Consider the following 22,163-nt stretch of genomic DNA (forward strand, 5'->3'; position numbering starts at 1 on the left):
TGTGCTAAAGAGCAAAGATTATACTTACTGGAAAAAAAGAAGCACAAGACTAAAATTCAAACTGTTATGTCATTCTCTGACTAATGTTGCCATGCTGAAGGAGACTAGGGTTGACTTACAGTTGCATCTCTTCTGTATGTATCTGAGCTTGCAGGCTGTTCGATATGTAGAGAGACAAATGGCATCAAAGTTCTGCTCCCCTATGATGAAAAGAAAAAGACATTATGTATCCATAATAGAGACATCTCTCCCATCAATCTCAGACCATAGCTGCTCAGAGGTATTGATGGAGTAACACAATTCAGAAATGTATGTAATGGCATTTTAAAGCACAGAAAAAACAAACAAACAAAATCCACAAGGTTGAAAAGGAAAAATCCACCCTGGGTACCTTGCAGAGACCGTGTAAAGCTTATATTAGGTGACAGTAAGGTCACTCACCAAGCTCCACAAAAATCTGTCTCGCCTCTGCTCCTGTTGTTGCTGGAGTCCCCCTCCCTCTGTCTCTCTGCGCCCCCTCCTCCATCACCATCCTGCACAAAACACAAAACAGCAGGAAAACTCAGAACCTGGGTCTCTATCCCAGTATTGATAAACTCTAAACACAAGGAAACATTTTTAATCTCCAGTGAAGTGAAAAATGAAATTCAGCATTTCATTTGTCAAATAAATAATGATGCAACCCTACTAGTATCAATCTGAGGATGACTGCTTCAATTGCTTGCAGCTTAAAAATGTGTGTGGATATTCTGATTGACGTTCAAAGAGGTCAGAGCTGCTGGTGCTTCCATATAATGCAAGATCATTTGATTAATTTGTAAGGAACCATGTATGTTTTAGCCTAAATACAGTATAACTTTTCCTGTGTTGTGTGTTATATCAGAGTTGGCTGAAACATCGATTTCATCTGCAGTCCTCATCTTGTACAATGTGCTTGTATGAGCATTGTTTGGTGTTGACTCAGTGCATTTCCGTTTTTGGGCTTTCACAGGAAACATGGTCGACAACAACTTCAAAGATCACCAGCAATCGATTCTTGAAATGTTGTCTTTGTTTCTGACTGATGGGATTTGTTCAACTTTTTAAAAAGTGACTTAAAATTCAGAAACTGGGTGGAAAATACAACTTTGACACTGATAGCACTGGCACTGAGTAACTATAACTTATTTTTACACTTAGGTCTACTGTATGCATACCAGCACACCCACCAGCACACATACACACAAATTACTGGCAGGCTGAGAGTCAAATTCAGGGCCACCAGAGGATGAGTTGAGTGCCTGGTAAATAAACACATTAATGAGAACAGCTGATGAAATCTGACCTGTAGGCTGGCATTTAGACAACTTAACAACAGACAAACAGGGAGAGACAGGAACATGAGACTCTCACAGACTACATGACTGTGAGAAAGAAAGAAAGAAAGAAAGGAAGAAAGAAAGAAAGAAAGAAAGAAAGAAAGAAAGAAAGAAAGAAAGAAAGAAAAGCGTGGAAGACAGGAAGGGAGGTATGGAGGAAGGAATTAAGGAAGGAAGGAATGAGGGAAGGAAGGAAGGAAACGGATGAAGAAAGAAAGAAAGAAAGCTGTCAACCACTGCTGTCAGGTGACACAGAAAACACCAGAGGATATCAGTCGCCATGGTTACTGTTACACTACACCACACAAAACTGAAACGCACATGCACGCACGCATGCACAGACACACACACACACAGACACACACACACAAATATTTGCATTCCTTATATAAATGCGGTGACAAGCCAACCCCCAACACACACACACACACACACACACAGATTTTCTAAGAAACTGACACTTGCGCACACACACACACACAGACACACACGCACACACGCACACATTCCAGAGAGGATTTGAATGCTTCCCAGGAGACTTCATGCTTCATCCAGACAAAAGAAGGATTCCTCCTTTCTTTCAGTCACTCTCTCTCTCACACACACACTCAGAGACACACACTGCCTCTCACATTCCCATACATCTTTATACAGCTGTTTCATTGCTTTTTCTCCCTCTCAAACACACTCTACAGGCTTTTGATTCCAGTTAGTCAAGTGCAACTTTCTTTCTCCTAATCCCAATGTGCTCTGTGGACAATTTACAGTCGTGCCACTTCTTCAAAGTGCCCTTGAGTAAGACATTAGACAACTTCTTTCAGAGGACATCTCATGTTACTCGACTCTAAGTTCCATCTTAATCCCTCATACAGCCAAAATGTTAATGAAGATATCAAATTTGATTAAATCTAGAATCTGCATCAGGATACATCAGGAGCTTAGGACAGCTGTTACAGTGCATTCAGATATTTGGACAAAGGGACCAGCTGTCTCTTGCCTCAGCAGATATTTCACACATGCAGCTGTAAATGGGCGGGTGTTTTCATTGCACATTACTATCACAAAAAACAGCAAGTATGCTCTATTATATTGCCTACTGGTGCTTGACAAATAGGTTAATTTCCCTCGTGCTTTAATGTTTTGTAGATAATATCTTCAGGGCTGCAACTAATAGTTATTTTCATCATTGATTTATCTCCAGATCATTTTCTCAATTAATCATTTGGAGTGAAAAACTGTCTATGGAGATGCCATCAAATTCTTTGTTTTTTACAAACAAGCGTCTAAATTACGAAGATATCTGTTAAAGATCACACAAGAACAGTTAAAGTAGCAAATCCTCACATTTAAGAATCTGTAACCATGAAAAGTTTGACTTGATATACTTAAAAAAAACACATAAATAATGAATCGATTCTTATAATAGCTGATTAATAATTGCAGCGCTAAAAACCTTTTAAGAATTATCTTTAGCTTCCAGTATCTAGTATTACAGAAACAATAAGGACTTTAAAAAAGCTTTAAAAAGATTAAATGGCATTGCGGCTCAGGATCTTCAAAGTAAATGGAGCTGGTCTTGGCTGGTTGAGGCAGAGTTCTACTAATTCCTAGAACCAGCTTGCTTGAGATCCTGCTATTGGTTCCTGTTCATATGCATCCAAGCACATTTACATAAAAATAAAGCTTTCATGCTGCACCACAACAGAACATTTTCACTGCTAGCCCCATAATGTGTACTGACCCTATGATGACACAGACTGTCATCCTGCCTCTTTGTATACATATATCTGAATGCACTTGCGAACTAGACTGCTGATCCTCTTATAGCAGGGGGGATAACAAGAGTTGCAGACCCCGACCATGAGTATGTGTCCTCCTGCCAACACTGTCCTAAGTTATCACGATGTCCTTAAATAAAAAAGATTAAAGATTAAGTGTTAAGTTGGACATTTTGGGAAATGTCCGTACTGGCTTTCTGGAAAAGAGTTAAATGAAAAGATTGATCACCTTGCATGTTTTGGTCTGGATTAAACAAACAATATTACATGTTAATCAGTGAGCTCTAGATGTGCTGATAGGCAGATTGTGTTAGTGTCAGTGTTGTTTCCAGTCTTTATAATGACCTAAGGTAACCAGGAGTTGGCCACAGCGGCTAAGCTTGTTTGCCAAAAAGCTGAACTATTCCTTTAAAGGACAGCCAGCAATAAAATAAGGCAGCTGAACAGGTGGATGCATGTGAGTCAATGAAATGTTTGCTGCTGAAAACTTTTATTGATGCTAATTATGACTTCACTGAAGAGCTGCTTGGATTGGATGTTACATGAGTTAAGTAAGAGCTATGCCTGTTTCCAAAAGTCTCACCAGTTACCACACTGGACTCCCATGGTGGGAAAATGGTTATTTCCAGCCTGTCCTTACTGATAACTACACCCTGCCTGTCTGTCTATGTCTGTCTGTCTGTGTATAGTTGACAGGGAGGAACATTTGGTCTGTGAGGTTTGCTTCCTATTTTAACTCTGAAAGCTTTAAACCATCTTTGATATAATTACCCTGCCTGCAATTACCCCCAACTATGTCAGAGGGCAGAAACAGCTTGGCTGCTGTTTTCCTAATCGCTGCTTCGAAGTACAAAGGTTGATCACAGGAAATGGATCCAAACATTTGGACATTTGCAGAAAGTCCAAAATTAAACAGAGTTCTACCTGGTCCCTGCTTCCCAAATGAATGAATGGTGCACCTGCAGTTAATACTTACATACATGCTGATGTTTAGCAATATTTACCATAGTTACCAACTTCGCACTGAACATGAAATACAGCTAAGTCAGATGTGAAAGTCTTTATTTTTTGCAGGTATTAAGTAATTTATCAAAGTAGTGGACAAATTAAAATTGTATTTTTAACACCAAGATGCAGCACCAGCGCTCAACCTTGCTTCCAAGTACCATTTTTTTTTAAAAAGATGTCTGTAAAACTGCTGACAGGACTCCTATCTATTGTTTTTTTTTTTATCAATGCAGGTTTTGACTTGTAAAACTGTCCTCGAGCTGAGATAAGTGATTTAAAAATCTGGATGTCGTCACAATTCTAAGTTTCTAGTCAGGGCCGGTGGGAGAAACACTACTGCGCATATTCAGGGAGCTCCATAAGCAGGAATTAAACCTGGAAGCTAGACAACTTTTGGCGTATGTGCCAGCTAAGCAATTCTCATTGGACTGAATGGGCGGCATCTTTGCATTCAGTATTTAGTTATATCATCTGACCAAACTTCTTGGCAATCTATCTAACATTTGTCGAGATATTTCAGCCTGGAACGACTGACTGACAGGCTGACAGACCAACACTGCACTCCTATGAGCCACACTGGCAAGAATGGCAAAAAATATAAATGTTTCAGCTTTGACAACTGTCTAATTGTTTCTGCTATTTCAACACAAAGTCATTACATTATTTGGATAAGTAGCAAAGTAACTGCTTTACTACCATGCTGCTCTCAAAATGATTATGGCCCTAGTAATGCACAAAATGCATATGTTCAGGTGACAGTGATATAAAGAGCTTTACTCACAAAACAAACTGTATTCCTGAATCATGAGCAGTGAAAATGTCTATATGTTTCCAGTTGAAATAAAAGCCCCCACTCACTCAGTGGAAACTCTAAGGTGACTGACAGATGACTGACTTTTGTGCTCAGTTTTCTCTTTAGTAGCTCAGCTATGGAAAGTGAAGTGTAGAGGTTGAGAGACAGAAAGAGAAGGGAACGGAAGTGGGGTGGTATATACAGCTGACTGTCTGCAAGTGTGCTGTTCTATGTTTGTGTGGGTGGTGATGCACACTGCTGTTGCACCATGGTGTTTTATTATGGCTGACATTTGCTGAGCTTTACGGAAACAAACACACAAAGAACACACACTGCTCCAAATACACACACACACAGAACAAGAAGACACACTCTCAGTCCTCCAACAAATTCTGCCAAGACAGGAAACACATAAACATAACTGAACGCTTCAATTTAGCCTCTGCGTCCCCATTTAGAGGATGTGTTGTTTATGTGTGTGTGTGTGTGTGTGTGTGTGTGTGGTCATACCTCTCTGTGTCAGGGGGTCACACAGGACAGAGGAGCCTCAATAAAGGACGTCTAGCAGAGAGACACAGAGAGAAGAGAAAGGCAATTTGAAAGTCTTTTCAGGCTGTGGACAATAATGTCAACGGCTCTTTGGGGATAGAAAGGACACACTCTAATATAGACACACACTAAACACAACCAGTGTGGCACACACACTCTCCTACAGCTCTATGCACTGCATATGTTTGCGTGGCATCAAAGTCCATTTTTATTATGCTATGAATAAATTCTGGTCAGTTCTTTAATCTGTCTGATATGATAAATGATTCTCACTGATTGTAGCTCACCTTAAACAGCTGAACATCCTTTAATGTTTTCTTTTATCTGTTGTGTTTTATCAGTGCCTCGTTTTATGACTGTTTTATGACTTTTATGAGATTAAATCACAGTTTCAGTTTTGGCAGGTTGCTCTGATTTAAAGAGCACAACTGTCAGTATCTTATTCAGCAATCACAATTACCACTCTTATTCGCAAAACTAGACTTTCAGATTGAAAAATAGCACAAAGTCCTCACTCTATTAATGCTACAGTCACACTTGTCAATTCACGCTACTGCTTTACACATTTGTGGATGGTTTATACAAATTGTAAAGTCAATCAATACCCTATTCTTCTTGACACATGAACTGAATACATTCTCTTAAGTTATGGCAGGGTTCATACAACTTCTTAAACATCACATTCAAGGACTTCTCCAGGGCTTTCCAGGCCTAATTACCTCAAATTCCAGGACCTATATAGCATAGTTCGAGAAATGGACTAATAGTACAACATTAAATACTGTTACAACACTGACAGTTTTATAATAAGATCTAGCAGACTTTGCAGAAGCTCAAAAACAACATGTAACTATATTATAATAATATAATTATTTAGGCCTTGTTTTTCCTCAAAGTGAGAAACCTTATTATGACTGTAATAATACCATCAAAGTGTTTTTGTACCATCATTCACTGAAGCACTGTTGCTGAAAAATACTAGAAACGACAGCAAACGCTGAAAAGCTGCCAGGTGCCAAATAAATCCTCCCCAAACAAAATATGACAAATACAATGGTTTCACACACTGACAAGCTCTCACAACAGCACAGTCAGCAATCCTCCCAACAAAGGATCCAAACATTGTCCCACAAATAGTCAACTCAAGACTCATGGATACAATGAGCTCAGACATGGGATATTTCGACCTGCATTATATTTCTGTTCATGATCTCTACATTCAAGAATTCATGCAGACAGCTTTAAGAAATGGCTCTGAATGTACTGAAAACCCAAAGAGTATAGGTTGTGAATGCATCTAAATGTTAATCAAGACATCTGCGAGAAGAGGATAGTTACATCCTGTCAGCAGGTGTCACAGCAAGAAGGACAGATAGATAGATATCTTACGGAAAACTGATTCATGTGTACTGCAAATATTTCATTATCTTGTCGACAGAAATTCACATGCCAAAGTAGCAACAAACATAAAAGGTACTGACACAATGATGTGCTATGAGCCAGGTGAAAAATTAAAATGTGTTTTTTTGCTATCACATTATCACCCGACATGTTGACCTATCAGTTACAAGAATATGAGTTTCTTGTTCACAGCTAATTACCTCAAATACCACACATGACCTGAATCATCACACTGAAAACTGTCAGCCTGCCCCTATATTTTCTGCTTTATTTTCAGCTTTGACCCTTTTACTTAAAGTTTCAAATTCAAGTTTTTGCCCAAACTAAGACATCAAAAAAGTATGGTTTTTCATATTAGCATTGACATAACAAGAATTTCAAATGATACCTCACTGTTTTGATGATAAAAAAGAAGGTGCGTCTACGGTGCTCTTATGCAAAAGCAGGGCTGAAACGATTAGTCAAGTAATCAATTTGTTGACTGACAGAAATTTAACCTCTACTTTGATATTCACTTAATTATTTAATTTATTTATACAGCACAATTGATAAACATTTGCCAGTTCCAATTTATGAAATGTGACAATTTAGGGTTTGCTATAACAGTATGTAAAAGGCAATTTGTTACTTTTAAATGTCATTTTATAGTCTAAGGGCTGACTGTTGTGTCACCTCACATTGCCTTTGTCTCGGTCAAAAAGATGCACTTCAGCAAACCACAAAGACGACAGCCGATGGCGAACTACCTTTTACGTTCCGTGGCTGCATAAGAGGAGACACATCTCCAAACCATCAGGAGGCATTAGTCTGTATTTAACGCTCAAAAAGCAAAACAGAAAACCTCAGAGCAGTCTAGTAAAGCCACCTCTAATCCCGAATATGTCTGATAAAAGGTTGCAAATAGCACTGGCGAAGAGGCGGAGGCGTAAAAATCGACCAGACGCCACCATTTCTGTGCACTCAATCAGCTAAAAAGCTGCTGACAAGGGCCGATGCCAGTACTAGCTGTGTGGGACACACCGCAACAACTGGAGACACGGACACTCACCGATGGCCCCTACATTGGGGCCAAGGACGGCTGACCCTGGTGTGTCAGGGCCCTGTATCAGTGGCTCTCAAAGTGCAGTCCAGGGACCCCCAGGGCTCCTTGAGGGAGTCCCCAGCAAAAGGAGAATCCTTATTTTTAAGTAACACAATTACAGAATGTATTTTTAACTATTTTGGTCATGGGTTTCAAGCACTTTCTGTGATAAAACATCTAAAAGTAAAATTATTATCAGATGGGGGACGCTGGGACAATATGTGGGAATGACATGAAAAGCTTCAGGAATCACTGGCCTAAATGATGAATCAATTGCTCAAAAAATAAATAAATAACATAAAATAAAGTAACTAATGAAAGCATAATAATGATCATTTGTCGCAGCCCTATGCGTAAGTACTGCACATGCACATATACTAGGGTAATCAGCATGACTGCATTATGTAAATATTATGATCAGTCTCATCAACATTTACTTCACTCTGCTCATTACAGGATGTTTGTGTGTGTTATTGTGTGTGTAGGAAGGCTTCGCATCAGTGCAGACCACCCAACCAGTGCACCTGTGCATTAACCACACACACACACACACACACACACACACACACACACACACACACACACACACACACACACACACTAAAGTATTTCATCATAGCCGTGGTTACGTTTATGTAGGCCCAGCTCCTGAAGAAGGCAAATGGTCCTGAAATAATCACACACTATCTCTTCGTACTGTCTCTCTTTCTCTCTCTCTCTCTCTCACACACACACACACACACACACAAATGCTCTTAGGAATCAGTTGCTTTCAGTCCAAAGCATGCAAACTACAAATCATTCTGTATGCACACTCACGCTCGACTCACCGCTGTGTCTATGGGTGAATCCACAAACTAAAGTTTTGTGGAGCAGAACCAGCGATGACACTAACAGCGATAGGCGTCAGTCAGGCAGGCGAGGTGGTACTAAAGAGGGGTAAGAGGGTGTTTACCACCCTCTGCGCACCACACACACACCATGCATGCCACATGACCGCATCACCATTTGCAGCTGCTCCCTATTCTCACCGTCTGCCCTGACAGGACCTGACTGTGTGTGTTATACATGGCATATATACAGTACGCTACAACTTTAGACACTGACGTTGCTGAAATACCTATGAGCTCCATTTATCCTCTAAACGACCCTGTTCTGTAACACACGAAACAGATGAGGCTTGTTGGCCGCACCCACATATCCTAACAAAAGCTCTGCAGCAACTTTCTAAATTATTTTTTATTTAAAGTTAAGATTTCAGGAAATTGAGGGGCTTGGAAGTTTGGAGATTTTGAAGTGCTGACTGCATTACCGGTAGTTTTCCTTGGTCTCAAATGTCCGGAAACATTTTTAGGCATAATGGATACCAAACAAACTGTCACTTGATATTAAATAAAAAGCTGGAACATTTTAGCTGAGGTTTCTGCAGGACGAAGAATGTAGTTAGCCTTTTTACAGAAAAACAGATTTGATTCAGTCAATGTAGTCGCACCCTTGTATTGTTGAGATTGAATGTACACAGTATTGATTGATACTACATTGTTGATTATTGGAGGCCTGACTAACCTGAACTGATTCTAACATACTGCTGCAAGCATTCAATAATTTGTCTTGGTAGTAAATAATTATTTGCTGTTCTAACTGTACTCTGGATATAAATAGAGACTTAAGTGTTGCATGATGGGAGAGCTGCAACTTAAGATCCAATTTACAATTATATGAGTAGATAAAAGTAGCAAATCCTTAAATTTATATAGCTGAAATCAACAAATATTTGACATTTTGCTTAAAACTGAACAAGGAACCGATGAATGTTCCATCAAATGACGAATCGATACATCAGCTAATTGTTTGAAACAAAAATGATGGTCTAATTGGAATACACTGATGGTAAAAACATCAAATCATTGTATATTTTTGGATGTCTTGACATAACCTAATAACATATTCAAATGTAAAAATAGTAAACTGTGTCGGTTATAAAACCTATCAACTGCTCCAGTTACAAGCAGGTTGAACCGAAAGCACAAGTCTCTTCTGCTTCTCCAATCTCTCAGTTCTGACCTCTGATCCCCGCCCTGCCATAGAGACAAGCTGACTGACCCAGTCTGACCCCAGGGTTGTCACCAGGCAGGTAAAAACAGAAGCAACACATCTCTGGTTACACATTTAAGATGGACAGCTCGCATGCCAAGGGTGTGTGTAGGACCAGACCAGACGTTATAGCATGTTCTGAGTTGAAGTCATGGTGGAGTCTGTTGTAGAGGAGTTTACAGGTCCAAATAGCTGGGGAAAAAAACCCCAAAGAACATATTCAACCCAAACACAAAATGGACGTAAAGCCTGAACTGGATTTAAGGGTTTCTCAAAGGCAACTACACTCAAGTGGGTGATTTTCAGTGATTTTGATGTATCCAAACTGTTTATTTTCAAGCTTTTCAAGATCGCATTTAAACAGACAAATGGAAATGCATGAAGAAATGCATCTCCACTCATTCATTCCAATGGGAAATTCACAAACATTGACACAGCACGCATATGTGCCAAGTTCCACACTGGCATTTGGCAAAAAGATGAGTGGTCATCTGGCAAAAAAGAAATGTTGAATCTGGCTCAAGTTTTGACACCAGGCAATGCCATGTCATCAGTTAAGATGCTGGACTGTCTAAACAAATGCATAAAAGCTCACATTCTTGGAAGATTTTTAATATTTCTACTGTTGAATTGGTGATTGTGACAAAAAAGCAAAAACAACTGCTGCCATGACAATTTTGTAGACATGTAAAACCCAGTCTTTTAGTATTTTAAACAACTTTCACTTGAATTGCCATTTGAAAAGCTTCCACATTCCTGGATCTATTACTCAAACTGATCTAGCTGGGTTGTATTTCATAGTCTTATTATTACTTGAAGCAATATGCCCCAACTAACACAGGTCCTTGCTTTGTTTTAAAGTAACACAGTGCTGTTTTCAGTATAAATTTGTGAACATAACATGCCTGACCTTTTACCATTACTCTCACATCCATGTGTATTTACACAAACCCTAGACTTGTGTCTGAAACCAATGAACACTTAAGTCTAGAACTGAAATATGACCAGATCTGGCTTTTGGTCAGGGAGATGGATGGTATGCCAGTAAGACGCCCATGCCAATTCCAAAGAAAGGGAGGATGAAATGAACAGTAAAGCATAGAAAGAGACAGGTTCAGCAGGAAGGGAAGATGACTATATGAAGAAGGAAGAGCGAGTGAGAAAAAGAGATGGTGAAAGAGACAGGAAGAGTATGAGAGAAAAACAAAAAAGACAGGAAGTGAAAGTTCTGTCTAGTCCTGAAGAAACTGCATAAGAGAGTAAAAAATGTGATTGTTTGACGTTAAACTTGCAGCCTGATATACCTGACATACTGTATAACATGTGCAACCAGCTTGTGAGTTTATATAGGGACTTCATGGGTGGATAATACAGTAAAATAGTAATATTAGTATTGTTAGCAGCAACAATCTAAACTTTTTGTACTGAATTACAAAGATTTAGTCACCAAACTCTACAGCAGATGTGTGATCAGATAGACTGGTGCAGTACCAGTGAACTTAGAAAACCATTGCAGGATTTCAAAACAAGCTGTTATACCAACTATTAATCAGTGACAAAAATGGGTTCTTCTTCTTTGTCTAAGCTTAACTAGCCTTTCATTACACTTTATTTTACGGCTAGCTACCTGAGCATTAACTCAGCAGCATCAAACATACCAAACCATAAACGAGTAGAGAGCACTGAGGTCTCCAAAAGTATTGGAGGGCCATCCAAATGAGGAATACTTAAATTTCACTATAATTTAACTCTAAAGAAATTACATGAACTAGAGACTGGATAGGGATGACTGTTCTTCTAATCATAGGTTTCACCCTTAGTGCTATTATCTCCCCACCCACAGTGGAGACAGTAACACAATCAGCACCGCTGTAAATCAGTCACAGCCAAAGTCTTTCCATATGGAGACTCTGAAATTAAATGCGATGATGCAGAGGCTGCTGTGAAGAAACCACCAAGGATTATCTTCAGGTGAATCATATAAAATACTGAGCTAGGATGCATGCATACATTTTTTATACCTGGTTATCATGTGCAGAGTGGTGGGATGGTTAATTATCGTTGGGGTCTCTCATTTTAGCCCTTTAGAGATGTAAACAAGTCGCCCACCGCCCAATTAGAGTACACAATATGCAACTACCAGGGAAAAGTAAAGATCCTCAGGGGACAGTTTGGGACAAAGCCCATCAGTTACTGTGATCTCTCTCTCTCTCTCTCTCTCTCTCTCTCTCTCTGTCATCCCTCTCTTTTTAGTTTCCTCTGCAGGGAGCAACAGTTTGGAAAAGTCTGCAACCTCACTGGACACACATTTAAAAATACACTAATTGTGTTTTTGGTCAATAATTTGGATTTTTACTTGACTGATTTCATTAGGCATTAGTAGATATGCAATGCATGTAAAGAGTGATTAGATAACTGGCATTATACAGGCTATTTTGCACAGACATTATCAATAAAGGTGTGCCTTGAGAGTCTGGCCTGCCCTTTGGTTCACCTTAGGCACAATTTGAAAACAACTGAACTTGAGCATGACAATGAACCGGAAAAAAAGAAATGATATTGGACAATATTAGCTTATCACAAATATATCAGAACATAGAAATCATAATGCAGAAATGCTAAATATGTTCTATGCCATTCAGAAACAGTTTGTTGAACTAACAAAAATATAACATTTACCAAAAATGCTTATGTTGCGTCTCAGATGTTATAGTTTCTGTGGGATGTCAATAAAACCATAAATAAACACAGAAAATCAATCCAATTTTGAGTAGTGTACATGCTCTGAACACATTTTGGGGTGTAGGGGTTAGGGGGAGGGGCTGTCACTCTGCAAGAGCTCCAAAAAATGCTTGGGCCATCTCTGGTAACACCTTTTGGCAGGCTGGGGTGTGATAAATCATTTCAGCTGACCCCACAAGTCAGATAGGATGATTCATTAGAATGCTGATCTATTAGAATATATTATGATTCATACACCACTTAATTTCACCTCATTAATCAGACGAAGACTGACTAATTATCCGTACTACAACACACTTTCTAGTTAACTTGCATCTGTTTCCATTCAGCTTGTCGCATTTTAATTGTGCATACATGCATGCCACTTCAATCAATCAGAGCCACTTGAAATGCTGTGCCGAAATTCACTGCGGATAGTCACGATTTCATCTAAGTATTACGTTATATACTACAAAACCTGTATGTTTGGCGATACGCCAGGTAACGTAAAATTGCCAGATCTTTGAATGGAATAACGTTCCTCCCATGCAAGAGAACAGCACTACTACGTACAGGTCAAACACCAATAGTAGTTTTGATTTGAAAAGTGGGCATGTCTCAAGTCTAACGCTACTACAACACTCAGGACAGGGACAGACACCGCATTAGACATTGTTTAAGCACAATATTTGAACGGTCTCTTGAGCTGCCATGAATATCAAAGACTTGAGTCAAAGCTCATTTTTAGTTCTGCCTACTTCTGGGAAGCTTGTGTGACATCTGAGCGGCCATATTGCAGAAAAGTTTAACTCCCTGTTCACCTTATCCCACCGAGTGAACGTGTTCTTTAACTCCCCAAACTCGGGTGAAACGACACATTAGAAGTGAAACTTACTCAAACTAAAGCCTAAACTCCCCCCTCCTGTTTGTGTGCTAGCTATAACCCTTAAAAGTGAGACGAGGGTTACTCACCGGGAGTATTTTCGGCAGGTATTCGTGGCCAAATACCAACATCAACACTGAAACGTGTGGCACTGACTTTAGCTAGCAGCTTTATTCTCTCTTCAAATGTCCGCTTCCTCTTTTCACCGTGTTTTGTGTTTCCTCTTTGGCTTGAGTAATATCGTCCCGGTCCCGTTATTTATTTCCGTAGTAAGCCATGATTCACACCCTCCGTGCCCGGCCGCCGCTGCTGTACCGGCCGCCGCTGCTGTGATGAAGTGTACTATTTTTGAAAGAAAGTCACTCCTCTTCTCCCCGGTCCGGTCCAGCCCCCTGCTCTGTGACAGTGAGCGGCTGCTGCCTCTAAACCAGCTCAGTGCGCACCAGGCAGTCAGTACCACAATGTTAGTTTCATTCTACAGTTAATTAAATGTGATTAATCGATAAAATATGTCTTTTAATTCACACAGGGAGGATTTTTTTTATCGGTTATCAGTTTCTGCTGTGTTAATACGTCATAATCCCTCCATGAAGAAAGTAAACCCTGAGCGTAGGTTTCCAGGCTTCATTAAAGTTTCACCCACCATAGCAGACAAACATACATAGGTATTTTGGACTGCCATATAAAACTGAAAGTATTAAACTACCTCAAGGATACTCAAGTATTAACATAGTATAATATTGGGGATTCTTTACTACAGCCTGTCCAGTGGAGTAAATGAACCAAGTCAGCTAGGCTAATGTTGTAAGCAACAGTTTTAACATAGTTGAACTTGATTTATGTTTCATTTTGTGCTACTTCAGATGTCATCTACACAACATTTTAAAAGTAACCCTTTTCTCTTGTTTTTATTCCTTGTTTGTTATTTATTTGTTTGTTTCTTAGCTGCACCAGAGTTAGCTAGCCTATAAGCTTATTTACAATCATAGTTCCCGGGAGACACATAACTAAAGAGAATTAACATCATGGTATAAAAAAACACACAGTTACAAGACAATACAACAACATCAGCAACCCCAACAACAACAGCGATAACAAGATGATTATTTTACATAAGCTACTGTGTAGTATAGCCTAAATGTGGTGAAGTAATAATTGATAATAATAAATTAATAGTTTGCCTTTGAATTGTAATAAAGGATTGGAAATGGAAAGACTCAAAGTACAAGTGAGCTGACCCCAAAACTGTTGCCTACTGTAGTTAAAGGTGCACTATGCAACTTTTTTTACAGGCCTGTAATCAAACAAAGGCCCTTTTCACACAGATTTCACAATATCACCGCAATGAAGGCTCGCACACTGAACCAAGCAGCGCGTGTCATTTCATACAGCATGCCGCTGTTGCGGAACCAAAAGAGGCGTGACGGTACACATTATAACGTGGGGATCTGTGTGGGGTTTTTAACAGTTTCCACCTGTTAATCTAAATATGTATCCACTGACTGTAATCACATGGATGCTGTCATAATGTGTTGTGATTGAGATCCTGACCCACCATGCATTGTGGAAAGTTTCCTGGTCTAAATTACATCACAATCACCATCAGTAAATAGCAGACCCTGTCTGGCTCTCACGGAGAGGGGTGCTGTTTTCTGGGAGGTAGTTTACTGAAGACTCGGTAAGAAGGGCTGATCATCGCAGTGACTTTTCATGATTAAATTTGGTGTTTTTTTCTAGTGTAACTACAACGACAAAATAGTGGAAGGCGACGAAGACATTCAGAGTTACTGCTCAAAATCACGTCACATAATCATCACCAGTCAACCGTGGGAGCTGCCTGGCTCTAGCTGCCAGAGACAGATGCTGTTTTTGGGGCGGAAGTATGACGAAGTGTCGGTAGATCAGACAGGATGACAGCGACTTTCCCGTGTATGAATTTGTTTTTCTTCCCCTCATATAAGTTGCTGAAGACACTACCTGCTACCACATTACTGTTGTTTGGTCTAGTAACTTTGCTTTGCTGGTTGAAGTGTGGAACGTTTCTCTTTTATTTGATGAGTGAAGGACCTGTTTAGTTGTCCGACTGAACGCCATCAAACGGACATACCCCTGTCCCCTGTCCCGGCTTACTCTTAGACACAGCCGTCATCTTGCCTCTGTTACGGCTCTGTTACTACCTCCGCTGGCGGATCAGAGGCAGAATGGGGGACCAGTTTCATTCCGCCTCTGATCCGCCAGTGGAGGTAGTAACAGAGCCGCAGAGGAGGCAAGATGACAGCTGTGTGTAAGGTAACTACTATATGACCAAAAGTGACATGGTGCACCTTTAAATAACTTCAGTCAAAGTACTCAGTTACATCCCATTATTATATATTCCCATGTCTTTTTGTAACTGTTACTCCTGAAATTTGATTAATAGCTTTTTCTAGAAGAATCTGTGGTATTGTTGCCACAATGTCAGTCAACCTCTCTCTCTCTCTCTCTGTTTTGTATTTGACAAAGCTTCATTCTCCTGAGGTTGTGACATTCACCAGCCATGTGTGATTAAACTACACGTACGCACCACACACACCTCTTCCCTCTGCGGATTACAGTTAAAATTAAGCAGCCACCATATTATGCAGGCTATAGTTAATTTGGACATTAATTGATTGACATTTTGAAGTAATTACAGAAAGATTACAGGAGTGCTCAAGATTAATCCACATCAAATGAATGTTACACATCTCCTTACCCTCCTCTTCCACCCTCACTGAGAGTATTTGTCATGTAAGCAGTTTTTTATTTGATTGTTTAGCTCTCATATTTTACATTATTAATTGACTGTATAATTTGTAGCTCATATTGAGTGTTTATGCTGATGAACAGTCTCTCAAACAGAACAGGTGACAAGCTGGAACCTATACAACACAGTTGCCTACTGTGATTAAAGTGATGGAATAAGTACTCTTCAACACAATTTCTTCATTGTTACTTTAACAAACTTTAAAGTAAGAAAAAAGTATAATGTACTTCAAAAGTAAAAGTACTTATTGGGCAGAGAAGTCCATTTGAGAGTGTTATATTGTTATATTTAGTGTAGAATTGGAAAATCATTACTGATGCATTGACACGTTGGCAGTATTTTAATATTACTAATTAGATATCACTAATATCTGATTGAGGTGGGGTGACTTTTTAATACATTAAACACTGTTGGATAGTTTAACCCATAGCAATGTATTATACTTTATAATTCATCATATGCATTTATGTAAGAATCATAATCTGTAAAGTGACTGTAGTATAGTTTTCAGAAAAATTTAAAGCAGTAACAATATTTACCTCTGAAATATACTAGGGTAGAAGTTCATTTGGAAGTAGCATAAATGGGAAATGTACAAGTACAAGTACCTCAAAATTGTACTCGAGTACATGTATATACATTCCACCACTGTGTAATTGGGTGTCTACAACAAAAAGAGAGAATTATTCAACATATTAGAAAGGAACCTGGAAGGTCTTGCTATGTGAAAGAGGAAGAGCCTTTTGAGGAAATTGTGGGAAAAAAACATGCAACTCTGAAATAATTAACTCACTGGTTTACACATTAAGCAAAATCAACACATCCTGTGACTAAAGCAGTTTCCCATCAAATTCACCAAATATGTTCAGTACATATCAGTGTAACTGAATTACACATATCATTTCATCACTTGCAGAAGTGAATTACTGGAATATAAGACCATTTTTAAAATGCTGCATATCTTATATGTAATAATAGCAAAGGTTTTCACTGAAATCCAAATATTTTAAATCATCGTCTCAATCTTTGATACAATGTTGGAAACAATAATGCAGACATCAGATTTTTGAGAAAAAAATCTGCCAATTGTGCAAAACACTGTGCCAGCCTAACATCAATACACAACAACAGAATCCACATTGCATAGCAACAGCTGCAAGTGTGCCGGTGTACTTCCCAATTTCATGTAAATCTGGCAAAAAAAAGCAAGAAATTCCGCTCAGCGCCATGTTTACACAACAGGGTCGATGAATTGACCAACACAAGTGACGCAAACACTCAGATAAAAGGCTGCCAACAATCTCTGCAGTGTAGAGCTCTGGTTTTTACTGCAAAGACCGGATCATTATTTCATCTTATAGGAGTTGGATTTCTTCTGGCAGGCAGCGTGAAGATGTGGACGCTCAGTCTTCAGGCGATCGTCGTCTGTGTTTTCCTACAGGTAGGTAAACGTACAGCATAATAGAGATGTGTAAATTGAAACTTTGTTTACATGGCAACCATGAAAATAGAAATGTGGCCTTAAATTTGAAGACAAGGCAAGTTTACTTGTAAAGCATATCTTCTTAAACAAAAAAAAAATATTAATTTGCTTTAAGATGTCTAGAAAATGGGAAATATTGCTACAAGACTGTATCCTAAAGGACACAATTACATAAAGGGGAAGAATATGAATAATGATGTTGTTTTCATGCCAAAAGGCTGATTGCACTGTTGTTGTTTAAGAAAAGACTAACAGACTAATAACAGACTGTAAGCAGATGTTATTAAGTCTTCTATTAGAAAAGGCAACTTATATAAAGAGGGAGACATGATATGATTGGTAAGGATTTATTGCTTTTGTGAATCATATGTACACAATATATAAACAGGGAGAGAAAGTATGAATTGTCTTTGGTGTAAAGTTTCTAGAATGTTTTTTAAAGTAATGAAATGTTTTGATTATTCTTTTCATTTTGTGTGGATTTCTTCAATGTATGTTTTAAAGAGTGCTGAAGAAATACATTAGAAAAACATTTAAAGACAAGTAGGATGAAATGTTATAAAAACAGAGTTTGACAGTGCAGTTACAGCCCAATAATTAGTAATAACACGAAAAAGGATTAATTCATCAGTCAAAGGCAGAGGAAAACAAAAAAGCAATTCATAAACAGACATCATGAGCAACTGATCTACATCTTGAAAGGTGTATCTCTTCGTCCAGGTGTGCTTGACCTACAAACCCAAAGCATCAGTATTTGACAAGCTGGGAATAGTCCTGAAAAATTCCCGAACAAGCAGTTGTCCTGAATTCTGAAGTCCTAATTCCTGCGAAAATTAGACTAAACCAGAGTTTGAATTAGTTGTAGCCTCATAAAAGGTTAAATACTGATCGTTGTGAAACACTTTTTCGGTGTGACGCTGCAGCTGGCTCCTCTTTAGCTATAGCAGTTGAATATATAACATATATATGAATTATGACTGTTGTTTTTTTTAGCTGTGTACAGTAGTGTTGCAATTTAATAAACAGCTGCTGCGAGAGTGATTGTGTTTCTTTTTCATAATGACAGATGATTGATTTAATGAGTAAAAATAATTTGTATTTGAGTATTATGTTAAGGGTGTTATGGATAATGATAGTACTGAGTTTTGACTCTCGTCTCTTCTCCTGTTCTCATCTCTTCACCCGAGTTGGGAATGTGACTCATCGATCAACCTTTAAGTTATTATTGGTTGACTTAAGAAAAAAAAACAACACTCACATTTTCAAATTTTCTCTTGCAGGTGCCAGGTTGTTTTCCATCATGCCTCATCGTCGGCTCTGTAGCCAACTGTGCTTTCAAGAACCTCCGCTCAGTTCCTCCTCTCCCTCCCAACATCACCCACCTGTACCTGGAGATGAACCGCATTGCTGAGATCAACTCCACCTCCCTGTCAGGCCTGAAGGAGCTGCAGGAGCTGGACCTCGGACGACAGTATGTTCCTTCATTTGTGATCAGGGACAATGCGTTCAGCGGACAAAGACGCCTGAGGAGGCTGGTGCTCGGCTTCAACAAAGGCCTTCATCTGGAGCCAAAGGCTTTCGAGGGACTTTCCGGTTTGAAGAACCTCTACCTGGATTACTGCTCACTTGAAGACGCCATACTGTCAGAAAACTATCTGGAGCCACTGTCTTCTTTAGAGACTCTTGACCTCTTTGGTAACAAGATTGAGAGACTCCAGCCTTCAATGTTCTTTGCAAACATGACTAATTTGAAAGATGTGAATCTCAAGCTGAACAGGATTGACAAAATCTGTGAGTCTGATTTAGTTGGTTTCCGGGGAAAGCACTTTGAGGTTCTGAACTTGGAATCTGTTCTGTTAAAGGCCATGTCTAGTAAAGGTTTTGACTGGCAGACATGTGGGAACCCTTTCAGAGGAATATCCTTTCAGACACTCGACCTGTCAAACAACGGGCTCAGTATCCATAAATCAAAGCAGCTCTTCAGAGCCATTGAGGGGACAAAGATCTCCTGTCTCAAACTGTCAGGACACATGGGTAGAGGATTTTCATTCAGTGTTCTCCCTGATCCAGACCGCAGCACGTTTGAGGGCCTGAAGAACAGCTCGATCCTTACTTTGGATCTGTCTAAAAACAAGATATTTGCATTGCAACAGGGGGTTTTTAGTCAGCTGAAAGAGGTCGAAATCATCGACGTTTCTCGGAACCGCTTGAACCAGATCCACAGGGATGCCTTTATGGGTCTTAAGGGTCATTTAAAAATGCTCAACCTGTCGCACAACCTGCTCGGGGAAATCCGTTCTTACACTTTTGCCTCTCTGACAAACCTGAAAGTGTTGGACTTGTCTCACAATCACATTGGTGTACTCGGTTTTGACTCATTTGATGGACTTGACAACTTGAAAGCGTTGATTCTAACAGGAAACTCTTTGCGAGATCTTGGCTTCCCTGCGTCTCTACCCAGCTTAGATTATCTCCTGTTGAACGACAACAAGTTGACCTCCTCGTCAGTATACAGTCTCACACGGTTTGCCGATAATGCCATGCATCTGGACATTAGGAACAACAGATTAACAGACCTGGGGGATGTTTACACCTTTCTGGCTCGGCTGGAGCACCTCCAGCATCTCTTCTTTGGAGGAAACACCATCAGGACGTGCAACCTCAATAGACAAGTTACAGCAGCTGATTTGAATAATTTCCAAACTCTTGATCTTCACGGAAGCTCTCTGCAGTCTATTTGGTCTCAGCGGAAATGCCTGAATCTGTTTGACTACCTCAGACATGTGACTGTTCTCAACTTGAGCTTCAACTCACTGCAGTCTCTTCCTCAGGACATTTTCAAGGGTCTCAGGTCAGTAGAGACGATGGACCTCTCATTCAATACCTTGACCTATCTCCAGCCTGACATCCTACCAAAAAGTCTTAAAGTTCTCAACCTGTCTAACAACTTCATCGCCTCCCCTGACCCCACCGCTTTTCGCTCTCTCAGCTCCCTTGACCTCAATATGAACCGATTTCATTGCAATCCAAACCTGACAAGCTTCCTGACTTGGCTGAACAACACAAACGTGACCTTCCTGAGACCCGTCAAAGAGCTCAGATGTGAATTTCCTTATGGTTTCTATAATGTTCCTCTGTTAGAGTACTCTGCTCAGGTCTCACACCAGTAAAAGTACCTAAAAGGGAAGAGATATGTGTTTTCTTTCAGGATGACACCTACACTGTAAATTGTAAAAGTTGACTTTACTTAGTTAAACAGAGGTTCCATATTGTTCATTTGAGTTTATAAAATCTGAATTTGTCAGTGCAAGTTACTGTAATCTCAGAAAAAAACACCTAAATTCTGTGAAGATGTATAAAAACCTGTACATTTTATTCATGATCATGTAATAAGACCGTTCGTTGAAATTTGTAATTTCCATGTATAATATAAATGTAAATCAAATTTTCTCTCAGGAATAAAAAGATGAGAAAATACTCATTGATAGACTCATTGTGTGAGTCTATCGTTGTACCAGCAGGGGTAGCTGCAGAACAGTCCTAAAAGCTTTTTGGCTTTAAAAGACAAACTTCTTTTCCAGTGCATGCTGGGAGAAGCTCCAGTCCCCCAAGATCACTAGAGGCAGGCTTGGAAAATGGATGGATGAATGACTTCTGGTAGATTTAAGCAGAAAACACTCTGAGACAACACCTAATAAAAACATTAAAGCAGCAGAGGACTTTTAGGGCTATATTTCATTATATTTTGAGTTGTTACAATGCACGTTAATTTGCATAAATTAAGATATTTTCAACATGAATGATGCAGAAAAAGGCACAAACTGGTGCATAAAAATTCACCACGATGTAGAAAATTGAGTGTTTGATGCTCAAAATGTCTTTAAGGAAGAATCCTCTGTATCCCCTGCTTACCATTCTCAAAACATATCCTGTCATTTGGTATTCTGATGATGGTGCTGTTGGTCAAAAATCTCCCACATAGGAGGTGTTAAACAGATCGGAACCAAACCATTCAGCATTTAATTTTTCCACTCCTTTATTTAGGTGTTTCTTTGAATTTATCACCTGCTTTATTATGTAGGCTAATCGAGAATGTAACCCAATTTTATGTAAGATATGTTTATTATTTTTGAGAACAGGAGAAATAACAGCAGACAAGGAAAGAAGGACCAAAAAGAAAGAGGATAAAACAAAAATAAGCACATCCAGAAGGTATCAGTAACAATAAC

General features: G+C 39.3%; 2 protein-coding genes across 6 annotated transcripts in view; one reads left to right on the top strand and one right to left on the bottom strand.

Annotated features, from left to right (window-relative positions):
- The window catches only part of dtnba (dystrobrevin, beta a), a 36,201-nt gene extending 22,355 nt beyond the window's left edge, over nucleotides 1-13,846 (bottom strand). For 4 of the 5 annotated variants that reach the window (XM_073492970.1, XM_073492971.1, XM_073492969.1 and 1 more), the window contains exons 1-4: nucleotides 13,756-13,846; nucleotides 5,448-5,498; nucleotides 442-533; nucleotides 120-200 (exon numbers count right to left, since the gene is read on the bottom strand). In XM_073492970.1, coding sequence (XP_073349071.1) covers nucleotides 120-200; nucleotides 442-532 — 172 coding nt within the window. In that variant the 5' untranslated portion in view covers nucleotide 533; nucleotides 5,448-5,498; nucleotides 13,756-13,846. The remainder of the gene's footprint in view (nucleotides 1-119; nucleotides 201-441; nucleotides 534-5,447; nucleotides 5,499-13,755) is intronic. The other variant, XM_073492968.1, reaches the window with a different exon arrangement.
- A 3,922-nt stretch (nucleotides 13,847-17,768) lies between these two features.
- Nucleotides 17,769-21,415, top strand: LOC141018089 (toll-like receptor 5). The gene is made up of 2 exons (XM_073492972.1): nucleotides 17,769-17,892; nucleotides 19,215-21,415. The coding sequence occupies exons 1-2, from the start codon at nucleotides 17,845-17,847 to the stop codon at nucleotides 21,102-21,104; spliced, it is 1,938 nt and encodes a 645-aa protein (XP_073349073.1). The 5' UTR covers nucleotides 17,769-17,844; the 3' UTR covers nucleotides 21,105-21,415.
- The last annotated feature ends 748 nt before the right edge of the window (nucleotides 21,416-22,163 follow it).

Source organism: Pagrus major, chromosome 22, assembly GCF_040436345.1.
Source record: "Pagrus major chromosome 22, Pma_NU_1.0".
In the NCBI taxonomy this organism is placed as follows: Eukaryota; Metazoa; Chordata; class Actinopteri; order Spariformes; family Sparidae; genus Pagrus; species Pagrus major.

Coding starts and splice junctions, on each gene's coding strand:
- LOC141018089 (XM_073492972.1), top strand. CDS start 17,845: ATGTGGACGCTCAGTCTTCAGGCGATCGTCGTCTGTGTTTTCCTACAG. Junction 17,893..19,214: donor TCGTCTGTGTTTTCCTACAG/GTAGGTAAACGT, acceptor TTTCTCTTGCAG/GTGCCAGGTTGTTTTCCATC.